This window comes from Xenopus laevis, chromosome 2L, assembly GCF_017654675.1.
Source record: "Xenopus laevis strain J_2021 chromosome 2L, Xenopus_laevis_v10.1, whole genome shotgun sequence".
NCBI lineage: Eukaryota > Metazoa > Chordata > Amphibia > Anura > Pipidae > Xenopus > Xenopus laevis.
Window position 1 is genome coordinate 140406968 of NC_054373.1, and position 17985 is coordinate 140424952.

Consider the following 17985-nt stretch of genomic DNA (forward strand, 5'->3'; position numbering starts at 1 on the left):
TTCCGAAATTCAGAGCTTTCTGGATAATGGGTTGCTGGATAACTCATCCAATACCTGTATAATAATATATTTTACTGTTGTTTATGGGAAAGTGTTTTTCATGTTTACTATTCTTGTGTACTGATAGTGTTTTCTTTTATTTATCCGCAGTCAGAGTTTGTTGAACTAGCAGAAAACATTCAGCAGAAACTCTCATATTTTAATGAATTAGAAAATATAAATACGGTGAGTATATATTTATGTCTTCCACGAGAACTTGGTTTTACATGAAACATCATAGAATGCTTCCTATACAGAAGCTCCAGTTATTTACTTGAGTAAATAACTGGTATAAGATTTCGTTGAGTTTCATTACAAGGATCATCACCTCTCATTCACAGTTTGGGCTGTACAGGTTGATTCATTTATTTTATCAGTTTCAAGAACGTTTTCATATTGATTGCTCCATTGACATAGAGAGAGAGAGATAACTTATTAGTAGTATTAGATATCCTACACTTTGTACCACTGTGACTTTTAATGGAGATATTTCACATCTCACATAATAATCTTACATAAGACGTATATGATTTACTCTTTACCAGTTCCTAAAGTCACTGTATAATCAACCAATCCTGCACTTTGGTTTTCCAGAGATTAAACTCCCCTACATTGTCTGTAAATAGTGAAGGATTCGTCCCCATGCTTACAAAACTGGATGACTGCATTTCCTATATTTCTGCACATGTAAGTCTGCTGAATATAAATTTCTTCCTAAACTTGTACCTGTATGTTGAGACTTATATCTAATGTGTTTTAGAGCCATTCAATTTTCCACATTGCATTTAACTGCCAACTAAATTTTGTCAACACATTATTCTGTTGCTCTACCTATGTATAATTTTTTCCAGGACAACCTAAGCTGACTATATCTGAGTTCGAATTCTTTTTTTTAACTTTTTTTCTAGCAACAAGGCAACCCCAGTTGTATGCTAAAAGCCTCTAAACAGTAACTTGAACACAGAAGACCTTATATTTTTGGAAAGTAATGCAGACTCATATGTGATATACACCAAAAAATACTATCCAACCATTATAATATATAATTGGTTTGGGTACATATCTGTATAAATACACACATGTTTAAAAGACATTAGGTTTTATATTCCTGTTCTAGTTTAGATCTAAAGTCCTATGAAATCACCTAAATCAATAAAATCCGTGATGTGGCAGCTTCCTGACTATATGTATTAATGCGGTTAAAGAAAAAAATTATTAGAACACAGAATAATCATCCCTTTTTCAAGGTGCAATATGGCCTTTTGTAGCTTTATATAATTGTCATATCCATTGTTTGTTGCATATTAAATAGTTATAACAATTTTGGTGTAAAAGTTATATTATTAAATATTTAATATATGAAGCAATAATAACATACACATTCTTTCAAAAAGGATTTAATTTTTACTTCTGGGGTATATTGATGTCCCTGGTCATTCATGTATTTCTAACCACATTTTGTAATTTCTTTTTAGCCAAACTATAAAGATTATCCTGTTTATATGGCAAAATTTAAGCAATGTCTTTACAAAGCTATGCATCTTATGAAGAATTACACTGTGAACACACTGCAGAACCTCACCAACCAGTTGATTAAAAGGGTAAGTCTGAGGCTGTTCGTTAAATTTGGATTGGGAAGTCTTTTGACTTTGCTTAAAGATGGGCATGTTTATTATTATTATTATAATTATTATTCGCGTTTCATAGTTAAAAGGGTCAAAATTTCAGAAGCTGGCCAAATTGACAAACCATTTTAATAGTCCTGTACATGATTTGAACATTTGAGGAGGAAGTGCCATATGCAAGCAGACTTTCTCCTCTTCTTCTTCTCAGAACAGTCAACTCCCTCAGAAGCACAGTAGATTTTAGTCCACAAACAGGACCTTATCCTGATTGCCTTTAGGGCTTATTTATTATGCCAAGCGCCTATTTTTTAAATGTTACCATGTGGTTTTTGCCCTAAGGTTCAGTTCTTTGTGATCCTTGAATGAAGATCAACGTGTTGCACGTCTCTCAGAATAAAGTGCTGCTGCCTGTGTTTGAGAGCACAGCATTTAGGGGCAGATGTATCAATGGTCGAATTTCGAGGGGTTAAATCCCTCGAAATTCGACTGGGGAATAGAATCGAATAGGCAATTCGGGCGAATTTACGCGCTGGCGAATAGTCGAATTGGCGAATATTCGCCAGGCGAAAAGGCGCCCGATCGAATATTCGCTCGAAGGATTTTCGTTCGATCGAATGCCTTTTTATTCGATCAAAAACTTGGAAAACAAGTCTATGGGACTTTCCCATAGGCTTTTAAAGCAATTCGGTAGGTTTTAGGTGCTGAAGTAGGCAGTCGAAGTATTTTTAAAAGAGACAGTACTTCGATTATCGAATGGGTGAATAGTCGCAGCGTTTTTGCGCTCGATCTATTCGAATCATTCTACTCAGGCGAATTTACACCAATACGATAGTCGAGGAGCACAAAAAACCACTCGAAATTCGAAGTTTTTTAATTCGAATCCTTCACTCGAGCTTGATGAATCGGCCCCTTAGTGTAGGAAAGTGTAGCTATGGGAGTCAGAAAAGAAATTACCCTAGCACACCCTGGCCTTCCCAATCAAATCGAATCCCAGGTGCTCAGTGAAGGAGGCGTTTGGCTACCTCAAGATCCACATGAAAAGTAAGAAAACACTGGCACAGCATGGGTTGCTTCTAGCAGGGAAATCCCTTGCTCATTTATTGCGGATGCAAAGTTTCGGGGCGTAACAAAGGGGTTACGCCCCGAAACGTTGCATCCGCAATAAATGAGCAAGGGATTTCCCTGCTAGAAGCAACCCATGCTGTGCCAGTGTTTTCTTACTTGGCAAGTGTAGCTATGCCATTCATAAAATATACATACACACATCTGTGTAATCAATTAATATGGCTAAGACTGACCGAACCTGTAATTTAAAGAAAAATATAGGATTTGGTGTTTAGCGTTTGTTTCAACTTTTTTCTGTAAATAATACTGTACACTGAAACGAACATGGGAATTGTTTCAAAGACGGTTACAAGAATATAGCATACGTGAATGCATTAATTTTGGTGTTTGAGAGAGAATTTATGAAGAATGATGCAACTGGTTTCTGCAGTCCTGATTTGGAGTTGTCAAGATAGCAAGAAATCTTAAGAGGAAAGATTAAAAAAAAAAATATTAGGATCCTAAGCTAATTTAGCTATGTCCATACTTGAGGGATGGAAAACTTGCTGGTGGGTCAATATCAAACATGATTATCTGCAATACATGTCAATATTTTATTTTAGCAGGATTCATCAAATACATCAACTACTGACAATGCCTTCACACTGTTTTATGTCAAATTTAGAGCAGCAGCACCCAAAGTCAGGGTAAGTATTCTCTGTCTGACTGCTAAATGAAACCCCTTACACAGTTATTTGTATGTTTGCTAATTTTCTGTTAATGCAAGAATAGTTCTCCTAGTTTCTGTATCAGTAGGAACAATCTAGAGCTATTGTTGCAAGGAGCATTCCCAAGGTTAATTAAAGTAGCTATAATGCAAGCATGACTGATCTGGGCATATTTTACTACACACATAGAGAACAGGGATTAATCAATGCTCATTCCCTGGCACAATGTTGTACTTTTACTTTATTCTTTGCAACTGAATACCTTTTCAGGAAGATTGAGTTTTAGCTAGAAATTTATGATCATGAAGTTACTAATCCTCCATACCATATCAAGAGAAAACATAACTATTTACCTACTATTGACCTTTCAAATGAGACCCGAGAGGCACAGTGTGCATCTGAACTCCCAAGAACTGTCTGCTCGTGTAGGAAACTTTTGTCAAAACATGATCAGAATTCAAGAAAATATTGCAAGTAATATATATATATATTTTTTTTTTTGTAGACACTGATCGAGCAAGTAGAGCAGCGGTCTGAGAAGATACCAGAGTAAGTCGTTTTCTTGTACTCTTGTTTTTGCATGATGTAAGCTATAAATAGGTCTACATTTTCCAGCTCCCGGGTTTGCATGCCGACTAATATGTTCTGTATTGCTGAAATCGACTTTGTAATGAATGAAATGCTACATACAGTAGGGCAGGGCTGTCCAACCGGTCCGCGACCCCCCCCCTCATGTGGCCCTCAAAGTCTGCCTGCTGTGTCTGCTTGCCATATGTAAAATTTAATTTTATTGTATTGTTCACACCTGTGATCCCCCTGCACCCAGACTGAAACTGCCCACATTGTTCACCTGTTCACACCTTATTCAAAATGCTAATGGGGCACTAGCACTGTGTCACTGTATGTAGTACATCTTAGAATGAGAGCTTTCCTTGTCTCCTACTCTGTTCTTCTGCCTTCCCTATGCTCCCTGTCTGTGTCATACTTTGGTATTTTTTCTGGGGGTTTGTTAGCATTTGAAAATTATTGTTAGTGGCCCCTAAGGTGTTTAATCATATGCTGGGGTACTGTATTATACACAGGGGAGGAAGAGGCATATGGATTTATGGTTATGTCTTAATATGACTTAACTTTATTCACATATGAGTGGCATCCCTGCCAGGGCAAGCACAAGGTAATTTGGCACCCTAGGCAAGAGCTTCAATCAGTGCCCCCCTGTCCTGCATTACCATTTCCCTCCTTACCATGATGGTTTTTAAATAAAGAGAGCAAGTGTACACCATTTTTTCATTTATATTGCTGTCCCCTGTACCTGTACCAGCAAGCCCAGCAGCCATCCATCAAACAGCAGCCATCATATTGCCCCCAATCTTTACCGTGCCAGCAGCAGCCAAAAATAAATCTGATCACATTGCCCCCAAGTATTTATGTATCTGTGCCAGCGCCTAGCAGCAACAGCAAACATATGGCCCCCAAATCTGTACCTGGCTGTTCCAGCAGGAAGCTTCATACTTTACAGTAATAGAAAGAATGTCTTCAGTTCAGTGCAACTGTGCAAGGCTGAGAGCAGCAAGAGTGAGCCACACCAAGCAGCCCCCCAGCTCTCTGCCTCTCTCTGTCATCCAACACATCAGTGATGTCATTGACGCGTGTACGCACGTCGCGCTGCACCGCACAGAAGGAGCTATTACTTGCCGGCAAGAGGGAGAAGGGGAAGGAGATGGATTCCACCCAACTGGGTGACCATGATTACTGAAACAAATTATTAAATAAACGCTTGAAAAAAGTGCGCCCCTCAATGATGGTGCCCTAGACAGCCGCCTACTCTGCCTACCCCTGGTTCCGGCCCTGATCCCTGCAGGGAGCACCAACCATTTGGTTTTTTGGTGTGCTATTAATGTGGACATGGTCTTGCGGTAACATGGGTGTGGTTTAAAGTGGGTGTGGTCTAAAAACAGGGAGTGGCTAACACTGGCTTCCGTTATCGGCCCTCCACCATGTAGATTGGAAAAATTTCGGCCCTCGGTACCATAGAAGTTGGACAGCACTGTAGTAGGGAATAACTGGTCACACTGTACAAAGTGTTAATATATGTTAATTTTATGAATGTGGCGCTGTTTGAGTGCCGGAGCTTGTTTTTGTCTGTTTGGGTGGAGGACCCCTTCAAAGGTGGATGTGCTTTCAATGGGTTTCAATGCATAATCCATTTTACTTGATCATGAATATAGGGTGCAAAGTTATATAGACAACAAATACAGTATTTTTCTTTTTTTAATCTAAGATACCAACAGTTGCTAAGTGAAATACATCAGTGTTATTTGGATCAGCGCGACAGTCTGCTTAGTCCAAGCATCAATACTACAATTTCAGATCTTACCAGCCAGAACAACAGAGATCACTGTGCACTGGTAAGGCTCTCCCATCTTACATTGTCTGGTTTAAATGCCTTTGCTAGACTAGATCAACATTAAATTGTTGATTCTAATATTTTACAAGGAATGTTTTGCCTATGTATGTTTTTAATTATACCTGGTCAGCTGAGATTACAATAAGCCAAATCACTTGCTAAATGCATTTTCTCTTTTCTCTTTAACTTTCAGGTACGTAGTGGCTGTGCGTTCATGGTCCATGTATGTCAGGATGAACACCAGCTTTACTATGAATTTTTCACGAAACCAACACCTAAATTGGAGTATGTGGTAAATTTTGTATGTTTTGTGCTTATCCTTGTAGGTTGTTAGGGAAAATGTTTTTTGCATCTTCTATCAGTCAGATGTTGGGTACCTTACTGGTGGCTTCAGTTAGGTGTTTTTTTATTTTTGTTCTAATGCTAATTTGATATTCGCAAAATAACAGACTAACATCATTTCAATCTGGGTGCTCTATTCAACATTTATAAACACTGGGCAAATTTGCACATGGGCAGTAACCCATTGCAACCAATCAGATTGCTGCTTTCATTGTACTGCTTGCAGCTGGCTTTAAAAAGCTGATCACCGATTGGTTGCTATAGGTAACTGCCCATGGGCAAATTTGCCCAGTATTGATAAATGAGCCCCAACGTTGTATGCTCCCATCTAGTGGCTACGTTGCTATTTTTTGCAGTTAGTCTTTGATCAAAAATCTGTACAAATGTAAATCCTCTTACTCAATAAATCACTGTGAGAAACAACATCAATATATATATATATATAAATAGTGAATAAAGTACTCCTATTATAAGTTACCAAGGAGTTCCAGGACCATCTATCATTTTAAACAGGTCATGAAACTCCAAGGTGACTCCTAACATTATCATATTTTGCAATAGAGGGTACTTTATTTATTATAATACACAAGTTTAGTGAGTCATGTGACAGAAATGACATCACTAAGCTCCGATTACAGTAGAAATGACATCACTAAGGATATAATTTAAAGGATGTTCGTGGCTCTTGTGTATTATATAATAATAAATGCAATATTCTGGGGGCATCGTGTTAGGTATAACCTTTGATTTTTTTTATCTCTTGAAAGATTAGCATTTAATTCAGGAGCATTAAAGCAGGAACATATAACTTGAAGGGCCCAGAACCTCAGGCAGTCTACCCATGACACTTGGCTAATTTAGTTCTCTTATTGCTTTAGTTTCTGTGTAGTGTAAATGCATGTTGTTGGACACCTATTATTTATTTGTAGATCCTTTTTAGTAGTCATTACAGCAATCTAAATGTTATTGTAGTAATTTTTTAAAAATCGTTAAAAACATGTCTGTACTTTTTTTTGACAGTGTGCTTCTAGAGAAACTGTGTTTGTCCCTCTATGATGTCTTACGGCCACTGATCATTCACGTCGTCCATTTAGAAACATTGTCTGAGCTGTGCGGAATCCTTAATATTGAAATGCTTGAAGACCACGTGCAGAACAATGGTAAATTTGTGTTATATTGTATGAGATTAGGTTCTTTCACTGTGGTGGGAGCACCTGTTGTATTATGTTTAATTTTGCATCCACAAATTTGAAGCAAGCAAGGCTTGAGCAAACTGTTGCCAGACAAGGTGGACACAGACTTTTGTATGAAATAATATAAGTGTCTACTTATTCTGACCCACTTTTCTGCACACATGGTATACACACGGTTTAAAAACTGCACCTAAAAGAGAATTTTTGCACTCACCGCCAAATAATATTAAAGGGAACATTAATAGGGATATTTATCAAAGGTCAATTTTTAGAGTCTTGTATACCGCGAATGGACCTATAAAACCAGAACCCGGAAGCCAGCAGTGTAAGGTCCCGCCACCCGCAATTGGGGGTGTAAGGTCGGCCTGAGCCCGACCGACACGCGAGTATCAGCCGGCCTGCACATCACTACTTCAAATGGTTCAAGGGACCTCTGGCATTGACTCCTACATGACCTCGACAGGTTTCAGATTCAAGCTATTTCCTGTGTTGGGGGATTAATAAATCTCAAACAATTAGAGGTAGTTTTTTTTAACCCCAAAAAAAAATCGAGTTTTGACTCTAAAATAACCTCTAAAATAGTCTTAAAATGTGATCAGATATTTCACATACATACATACATACATACATACATACATACATACTGCAGCGTTTACTAAGTTCTTAAAGAAATACCTGTAATATGATTTATCTTTTTGTGCCACTTTCAACAGTCACTAAAAAGATATAAACTCTCCAATTCCCAGATTGTTACTAGCCTGTTGAAAAATTAGGTATTGGTGCATCTGTAATTTTGTCTTTATTATAAATGCTTCACTTAGGAGCTGACTTTATTTTCCTTCCTGTATGATTAGTGGAGCATCTTGGGGCTTTTGCTGCTCTGGTTAAACAGATGTTAGAAGATGTCCAGGAGAGACTCGTCTACAGGACGCACATATACATCCAGACAGATATCTTGGGTTACAAGCCAGCTCCAGGAGACCTTGCATATCCTGACAAGCTAGAGATGATGGAGGTACAATTGGTCACTAGACAATTTGATCATACTTGAGTAACATAATAAGGATCAACCCCCCTTTATTTGCTAATTATTTAAAGGAAATGTCAACCAAACATTTTTTTGCCTAATAAAAGAAAACCCAATTCTAATCAACTTTGCAATAGGCACTCATTAAAATTTTCTATGGTTTTTAAGTTATTTGTATATGTATTGCTATTGAAAGCCAAGTTTGACCTCTTCTATTCTCTGCACTGGTGGCTCAGACTGTTGATACAATGTAAGACAAGGCAGCTGATTAACACACCTTGGGGGAACTAAGACTTGCAACATTGTTTAAAAAGTAACAACCAGGAGTTAATCAAATGCTGCTTTTAATAGCAAATGTTTTTACAAATAACTTTAAAAGCACTACAAATGTATATTGGAAAGTTGCTTATAATTATGTTTTCTTTTATTAGGCAAATTTCTATTGTAGGGTTGACTTACCCTTTAATTCCTAATATATCCTGTTCAGGTCCAGTCCATGCAAAAATAACCGTGTTAATGAGAGTTAAAACAAGCTGTTTCACCTAGAAAACCTAGATATAAGAATAGGAGAGTTTCTTCACAGAAGTAAGCTTCAGCCATGCAGTTTATTTTACAGGTATGCATAAGATGGCACTACTTTTGCGTTTTACCGCTGAAACTTGCTGGCTTTTACACAGACCTCTGTAATTAACAATGTTCTGTAAACCATTTGTTGATGGGGAAAGTGGCATTTGTTGCAGTGAGGCTTTCATGGACAGCACCTGGGCTTACAGACCCATATCTTTAAAATACAAATATAGGTCATTTTCTTCCTCAGAAAATTGCACAAAGTATCAAAGAAGAACAACAGAGGTTACATTCTGCAGAAGCTTCTTTTTCAGATGTCCACTTAGAAGATCCAGATGCCAATAATCTTATTAAAAGTGGTGAGTATATCTAAATAATTTATTTTTATATATTTAACTGCTTTTTCCAGTAGTTTTTTCTAATGTGCTCACTTTACAGGGTGACTACATTCTGTCCTGATAATTTATTAATGCTTACTTTGTGCTTGAAGGCCCTGAAGTCCTTAACATTCCAGACACCAGCCTTTTTATTCCCATAGACTGTATCCTGGTCCGTCTCAGTTCCAGCACTTAATGCGACTGCTTCTCAGATGTTCGTTGTCTGAAAATATGGCAGTCCATCTGTTGCCAGTAAACTATTGCCCGACTGTTGCTTTTTTACATTTTTTATTTTTGAATTTACAAGGGTGGTTGTTAGCGAGTACATACTTGGTTCACAGGTAGTAATAGCTGTTAACACTTGGGGGGTTATTTATCAAAGTCCGAATTTATCTCAATATTTTCTGGGGAAAAAAACTCAGACCAAATCCACACAGGCTTTTTGTGCTTATTTATTAATACACTTTCACGAAAATTTTGTTTGCAGGAAAAAAACTTGAAAAATCAGATTTTCGAGATTTTTTCGGATTTTATCATCCGAAAACTCAGAATTTTGGCTGAAAACTTCGGGGTATTAGTAAAAACCCAGCGCACATCAAAAAATTATTGGGACTTCTCCCATTGACTTATATGCAACCTCGACAGGTCTGAGATGCTGGATTTTCAGATTCGGACTTTCCCCATCCTCTGGGTTTAATAAATTCCGAAAAATCACGTTTTTTTGTGATTTTTGCATTTGGAGTTTAGTAAATAACCCCCTTGGTTTTCCTATCATACATTTGGGTAATCAAAAAAGAATTTTCAGCAACATAATTATCAAAACATCAAATAGCAACGGTCAATCATACTTAGTACCTTACATGCAACCAATTCACTATGCCTTCGTATCCAGTTGGTCTGATTGGTTGGCATATGTCTTAGAGCTCTGGGAGTTCAAGTGGATTGATGTCTAGCCATGGGTCCCATATCTTTTCAAATTTCCCAGGGCAGAGCTTTATTAATTAGGTTAACCCATTGAGCCACTATGGGTGAGTTATTGCCCATCCAGCACATAATTACCCCTTTCTTGGCATAATATAGGGATGTTCTCATGAGCGACCTGGTCCATTTTAGGGGAAGTAGTTCTTCCACTAGTCCAAGTAAGCAGACCTCTAGAAAGTAATGTGGAGTCATTTTGGTGATCCCCAAAACAGTTTTTTTCTGGGTGACGTCTGAGGGACTAAGAGAATCTCTAAGGCTAGGACCCCTAGTGTAGTTGAAAAGGGGGGTTTGTTTAAATTGGGAACCATATTTTGTATCTTGTTGTAATATGGGCCAATATTTGTTCAATTTTTTTGCTCTGTCTGCCATACTTAGCTACGAAGGGGATTCTCTCAAGCTGGTTAGGTTTTTTCTTTGATCCTTTTAGGAGTTCCTGTCTGTTTAGTTTACCTACTTGGTTCTCTATTGCTTTGAGTTTTGCTACATGATAACCCCGTTTGGAAAGTTTTTGGGTAAGCGAATTAGCTGCTTTTTTATATTGTGCATCCATCGAAGCAATACGGCATGCACGTAAATATTGGCTTTTAGGTATAGCGCTCATAGTATGATAACTGGAAGAGAGTAATAATGTGTTACGCTCTGTGGGTTTGGAATAAATCTCCGTTGTAATTTTATTGTCACAAATGCTTAGTTTTACATCCAAAAAGTTCAGTGATGTATTAGACCATTCTCCAGTAAATTTTATAGTGGAATGATAAATGTTCGCTTCAGTTAACATGTTTATAAAGATTTCTTCAGTGCCTTGCCAGATAATAAGTATGTCGTCCACATACTGCCAGTATTTTTGAATGTACTTCTTAAATGGGCCCTGAAGGAAGATTTTTTTTCAAGATGGTGGACAAAAATATTAGCAAATGAGGGGGCTACCGATGCACCCATAGACGTGCCCTGGCGCTGCCAATAGTACCTATCATCAAACTTAAAGTAATTCCTATGCAGTACTAGGGTCAAACAGTCCAAAAGGAAATAAATGAGATGATGTTCAGTGTTTGTTTCCAATAAGGTTTCTTCTATGTAAGTAATGCCTTCATTTTGGGGTATGGACGTATAGAGACTTTGTTTGTCTAAACTGCAGAGGCATATGTCAGGGTTGTTAGGTTAGACTAACTCTTGAAGTCTGAGTAAATCAGTTGTGTCAACCAGACATGTGGGTATGTTGTGTACAATAGGCTGAAGGTACTGGTCGACAAATTTTGATAATGGTTCTAAAATAGAGCCAATGCCTGAAATAATTGAGCGCCCTTTTGGATCAATGAGTGTGTTGTGGATTTTTGGAAGTAGGTATAAAACAGGTGTGCGTGGATGTTCTGTGGTTAGATAATCTTTAGTGGTAGTATTGATAATCCCATTTTCCCATGCTTCTACTATCAAGTTATCCACTTCACATTTAATGGACCAAACTGGATCTGTAGGGGTTAATTCATAATGCTCTAGCACAGACAATTATCTGGATCTGTAGGGGTTAATTCATAATGTTCTAGCACAGACAATTATCTGTTTGCTTCCCTCATATATTGGGATGTATTCATTACAACAATAGCGTTACCTTTATCAGCTGCCCTAATTACAGCTTCAGGGTTGTTGGTTAGAGATTGTAAGGCCTCTTTCTTTTTTTTTTGTAAGGTTAATTAGTGATCTGGTGTTGCCCCTGATGTCCCATATTTTCTGGACCTCTTATTTTATCACATTTTCAAAGGTAGTGATAGCTGCGTTATCCACTTGTGGGTTAAAATTGCTGTTTTTTTTTTTTTAATTGCATGGGGTCCTTATGTTTACCAATAAACAGTCCTGATGGTCGATAAAGTACATTTTAAGTTTAAGCCTACTAAAAAATTTCAGAAATTCAATTTCCCATTCATATATGTAGTTAAGGTTCTCCTCTGCCGCGATGGTGTGACATCACTTCTTGCCTGAGACTATACCTGCTCACTCATAGCTCTGAACTCAGATTACAGCAGGGGTTGAGGGAGGGAGTAGCAAACTGAGCATGCTCAAGCCCTAGCCCTGGAGGTTTAAGCTGAGAGAAGGAAGTCCGATACAGAAGCCCATGTGTACACAATAGAAGGAAATAAATGCAGTGTTTCTTTTGACCGAGGACTCAGAGCAGCATTACTTTGGTTTACTGGTGTATTTATATAGACCTTTTTGATAAAGCTTACTTAATTTTAGCCTTTCCTTCTCCTTTAAGTTGTTTGATGTGCTGTTTCCATAGTAAAAGCATTTTTATAATTTGTTCCTGATAGAAATTGCATCATTGAGCTGCCACTTGCTGTCCTCGGGAGATAATAAACCTGTCTCTTTTCTCCTTCCATTGATACCTTTGTTTTGTTTTGTGCATACATCAATAACAAGTAATGTAAACAAGTTAAAATACATATCAAGTTACAAATAAGGCACACCAATGGATTTGCAACACAGAGCAATCTTTACTGAAATGATAATGTTTTACTGCAAAGACCTAAATATAATGGGCCACTTTGTTGATGTATTTGTGGGCCAGACAATATAGAGGTGATGTCATACACAGCAACTGAGCAACTCATTGGCAGATAGGGGACTATAAAACTGACATGGGACAGGACTTATCTAAAGAATTACAGATTGCTTATTTTTTTGTACCTGTATAACAATTACTTCATGCGCCTTACAAATCTTTACATCAACATGGCCTGGTTTTAGAGAACATTTTTTTTTACATTTACACCTGGCCTGTTAATAACACATCTAAGTGAAAATCCAAATGCCTTTATAAAAATTATCTATTATGTTTACTCTCATGCAGTGATGTTATAGGGGAATGTGTATAGTAAAATAAAATAATGTAAAGTAAAATGTATCTAAAAGCATCAGACCCTGACTGTGGAACTATATACCCTTAATGATACATGCCAGGTAGGATCTGGTTTTGTACACCATTATATTTGTTATGATCAAAGTTAGACATTTTCTTCTTTTTATCATGCACTTAGGATCTTCGGAATCCTTAAGCCAAAAGTCTCAGAATACAGTATCTCCTGCCGACCTGCATGGGATGTGGTACCCTACAGTGAGAAGGACGCTGGTGTGTCTTTCCAAGCTTTACAGATGTATGGATGTAAGTGCGAAGCTTGATCAATGTCTCACTTCCAATCCATAGGTAGCCGTTTTCACTAATTGCCAGTATATGTTGCAAAACCATGCATTATACATCACAATATAACTTGTATTTTAAGGGTAAATGTTGACTCTGGATACAAACTGATACGTGACAGTGTTGTTTTTATATATTTGCAACAAATTGTAGCCTCTGTCACACTGTAAATCATCCTTGTATTGTGTTTATTCCAGGCTTTATGTGATCTTCCATATTTTACTGTAGCAGTAGCTCTGCTCACCAGCTGGGCCCATGCCCTGATTTGTGCATATGAGACTCAGGAGAAGTGTTTACTTGTCCTTTTAATGCAGTATAATCTTACTGTATGAAACAACATGATTGTTATATAAAATGTCTTAGTAATTATTAGACAATTTTAAAGTAGGTTCAGGTTTTTTTTTTCCTGTGACTATTTAATACAACGGTAAGATCTCACTCTTCTATGGGAGTTTCAATGGTATTATTAAACTTAAAGATAGACTGCACCTTGGCCCTCCAGCAGCACTTGCTGACTTTGTTTGCCTGGGCTAATCGAGTGGCAATAGGAGTGGCAACACAGTTGTGTTCAAAGAAAAATGAAAACTATGTAAAAGGTCTATAAGTGAAAGATCTATATAAATACACCAGTAAACCCTCAATTGAATGAGTCCTCTGTCAAAAGAAACATTTACAGTAAACAGATGCCCATGTGAAGTATAGAAATGCAGACTTCCTTCTCTCATCTTAAATCTCCCGGGCACGGGCTTGAGCATGCTCACTTTGCTCCTCTCCCCCTCCCTTCTCCCTGCTGTAATCTGAGCCTAGAACTATGAGTGAGCAGAGAGAGACTATCCTTTAATAAATTCTGTTAAATTGATTCTAACACTAAAGAACTACTTTTTAAAATATGAATGTACATTAAAAGTTACCTATAGGTCATCGTTTTTTGCTGAGAGGTTTGTTTTTGTAAGTAATTGTTACTTAAAGGTTCCTAAACCTGACTGTTTTGCCAACCTGACTGTCCCATCTCAGCCTGTCAGTTAAAGTTTCTAATGCTAACGGACTCCTGCTGCACAAATATGGCAGCCCCCTCATACAGGAACATAGGGGATCAGACAGGTAATGTAAAAGCATCCTGCAAATACTTTATGGCAAAGTTATAAGTAGCTTTCAAAGGCAATATTATGATAGATGTAAAAAAGTTTCTGGTGTCAGATCAACGTGATCTATAGATATTGTTTGAAGTAGAATTTTTTTTTACAGTTGTTTTTCCTTGCTGCTGATGGTGCAGATTATGTAGTATGATGCTGAACTGTAGAAGCTCATGGGACAAGGATTAATTTCTTATATGATTTTATCATCTTTTACATAACAAATCTGCAAAATGATTTCTGTAACTACAGATGTGTGGATCTGAGGCACAGTGAAGTCTGACAGATATGCAAATATTGCCTAATCTACTTCAGTGAGTGGGGCTTGGAGGATCAAAAAAGATTATGATTAGTATTAATGGAGCAGCATAGAGAATGGATTCCCTCTGGTTAAAATTAGTGGCTTCTGCTGCTCTAGGTGCTTCACCTCCTGCCAGCACTACCCCTTCTCAGCTTTTCCTGCAGATGAAAATTTTTTCTGCTGTTGCAACCACAACATTTATACATGGGTTTGTTTTCCTGTCCCCTCTAGAGGACAGTGTTTCAAGGATTATCTCAGGAGGCCTTGTCAGCATGTATCCAGTCACTGTTGGGAGCATCTGAAGCAATCAACAAAAACAAGGTCAGAAAAAAAATAGTCACCAAATGCAGAAAGTTACTCTGTACTCATGTTACCAGGGTTGCTATATTAACTGTTACTGTAAATGTCTCCTATTTGTAGCATCTTTTCACTTTTCAACTGGTCTTAATTTTTTGCATTTTATATAATATAAAGATTATAATATTATTGTATTGAGTTGCTAGCCCTAGCAGCAAAAAACTATACTGCTTAGTAAGGCTTTATTTTTATTGTTATTGTAACTTTTTAATTACTTTTCACGCTATTCAGGCCCACTGTTATTCATCTACCAGCCTCTCATTTAAACCACTGCTCTGTTGCTAGGTAAATTGGATCCTAGCAACCAGATAGCTGCCGACATCTCCAAACTGGAGATCTCTCTCTCTCTCTCTCTCTCTCTCTCCTTCCTCCCTCTCTCTCTCTCTCCTTCCTCCCTCTCTCTCTCTCTCCTTCCTCCCTCTCTCTCTCTCTCCTTCCTCCCTCTCTCTCTCTCTCTCTCTCTCTCTCCTTCCTCCCTCTCTCTCTCTCTCTCTCTCTCTCTCTCTCTCTCTCTCTCCTTCCTCCCTCTCTCTCCTTGCAAAGTACCTTGGATCCTGTTCCCTAAAGGGTACAGGCTTTAGCTCTTTAGTAAGTCATCACCAAATACCAACTGCTGCTGTTTTAAAGGAACAGTAAAACCAACAACTGAAAGTGTTTTAAAGTAATGAAAATATCATGTAGTGTTGCCCTGCACTGGTAAAACTGACGTCTTTGCTTCAGAAACACTACTATAGTTCATATAAACAAGCTGCTGAGTAGCAATGGCGAAAATTGAAAAACGGCTATATGGCACAGGTTAAATAGTGGATAACAGATAACATTATGTTCTACAGAGTTTATCTGCTGTGTAACTTGAGTCTTTTCTCCTTTGAATAGCTGCCCCCATGGCTACACAGCAGCTTATTGATATAAACAATAGTAGTGTTTCTGAAGCAAACACAACAGTTTTACTAGTGCAGGGCAACACTGCATTATATTTTTATTACTTTAAAACAATTTCATTTTTTGATGTGACTGGTCTTTTAAGTAAACTGACTAATAATTTGCTTTTGGTTGCCTGATGTTTGCACTATAAGGGATGTTTTATTGTCTAACAGAACTTGCTGTTTGAATTCCCATCTTCATGTGCCGATATCCTTAACCTTCAGCAAAATGGAGTAGAACATGTGGGCGTGTTTCGTGCATCTTGTTTTTGGGAACCTTATGGCTCTGTTCATGGAACTAGATTTATTTATAGCCACTGTTTTTTTTTGTTTTTTTTGTTATTTCCACTAACGAAAATGCTTGTTTTTTAGACCCAGATTGATGGGCAGCTGTTCCTTATCAAACACTTTCTCATCCTGCGAGAGCAGATTGCTCCCTTCCACACTGAATTCACCATTAAGGAAATTTCCGTCGACCTCAAGAAAACAAGAGGTATTTCTTACTGGCAGCTGGGGGACTTGGCATACCTGTCCTGCAGCAGCCACATTTTATTATTGGTCTTTCATGTTCACCTGCAATTCTCTGCATGCTGATCCAGTTACAAATTAACTTGCATTTAGTGCCAACTCCGTTTACATTCTAACTTGAAAGAGAAGGCTGCACAAATGCCATTTGTGTGGCCTGAATAGACAGCTATGTTTTACAATCTAGATGTTTGGGCACCCTAACAGTTATTGTAATCTATGTATAGGTTTATGTGTAGACACACGGTCAGATTCGGGTAGATTAGTCGCCCGACGACAAATCTCCTCTTCTTCGGGGTGACTAATCTCCCCAAACTGCCTTCCCGCTGGCTAGAATGTAAATAGCCGGCGGGGTGGCACTCTGAACGATTTGTTTTCCGAAGTTTCCTTCTGTGGCAACTTCCACGACTTCGGAAAACGAAGTGATCCGAGTGCCATCCCATCTGCAATTTACATTCGAGCAGGCAGGCAGTTCGGGGAGATTAGTCCACCCTGAAGAAGAGGAGATTTGTCACCAGGCGAATAATCTCCCCAAATCTGACCGTGTGTGTCTGCCCTTAATGTTCCTAATTTACTCTTTCCTGGATTATACCTTCAATGACAATAACATTGTTTGCATTTGAACATTACTGAAACCCTGTAGTGATGCTATTATGTTAGTGTTGTGGTCAGTGGGTAAATATGTCCTTTCTGGTGTTTTTAATTGGCTGACAGAAGACATTGCTCAAATATTTAGGAAGTGAGTACATTTCTGTGTCAGCCAATTGGTGCATAGAAAGGTAAGTAGCTATTATAAAAGTTGATCATTTTTGCTAGGGTTTGCTCACCTTTAAATTAACTTTTGGTATGATGTGAAGAGTGATATTCTGAGACAAATTGCAATTGGTTTTCATTTTTTTTATTATTTGTGGGTTTTGAGTTTTTTTAATTTTTATTCAACATCTTTATTGTTTGCAATTTCAGCTGGTTCTTGTTGCTAGGGTCCAAATTACCCGGACAAACATGCATTGATTTGAATAAGAGACTGGAATATGAATAGGAGAGTGACTCAATAGAAAGATGAGTAATAAAAAGTATACATAAGTAGCCTTACAGGTATTACTTTTTAGAAGTGGGTCAGTGACCTCCATTTGAAAGCTGAAAAGAGTCAAAAACTATAAAAATAATTAATGAAGGCCAAATAAAAAGTTGCTTAGAATTGGCCATTCTGTAACATACTAAAAGTT

The 17985-nt window shown here is 37.8% G+C and overlaps 1 protein-coding gene across 2 annotated transcripts in view; it reads left to right on the forward strand.

Moving 5' to 3' along the window:
* The window catches only part of cog3.L (component of oligomeric golgi complex 3 L homeolog), a 32908-nt gene that overhangs the window by 8112 nt on the left and 6811 nt on the right, over positions 1-17985 (forward strand). Inside the window, exons 5-17 of one of the 2 annotated variants that reach the window (XM_018247329.2) lie at positions 151-225; positions 634-726; positions 1515-1640; positions 3332-3415; positions 3942-3985; positions 5718-5844; positions 6037-6128; positions 7206-7345; positions 8233-8393; positions 9223-9331; positions 13360-13484; positions 15186-15275; positions 16607-16727. In XM_018247329.2, the coding sequence (XP_018102818.1) occupies positions 151-225; positions 634-726; positions 1515-1640; positions 3332-3415; positions 3942-3985; positions 5718-5844; positions 6037-6128; positions 7206-7345; positions 8233-8393; positions 9223-9331; positions 13360-13484; positions 15186-15275; positions 16607-16727 (1387 nt within the window). The remainder of the gene's footprint in view (positions 1-150; positions 226-633; positions 727-1514; positions 1641-3331; positions 3416-3941; positions 3986-5717; positions 5845-6036; positions 6129-7205; positions 7346-8232; positions 8394-9222; positions 9332-13359; positions 13485-15185; positions 15276-16606; positions 16728-17985) is intronic. The other variant, XM_018247330.2, reaches the window with a different exon arrangement.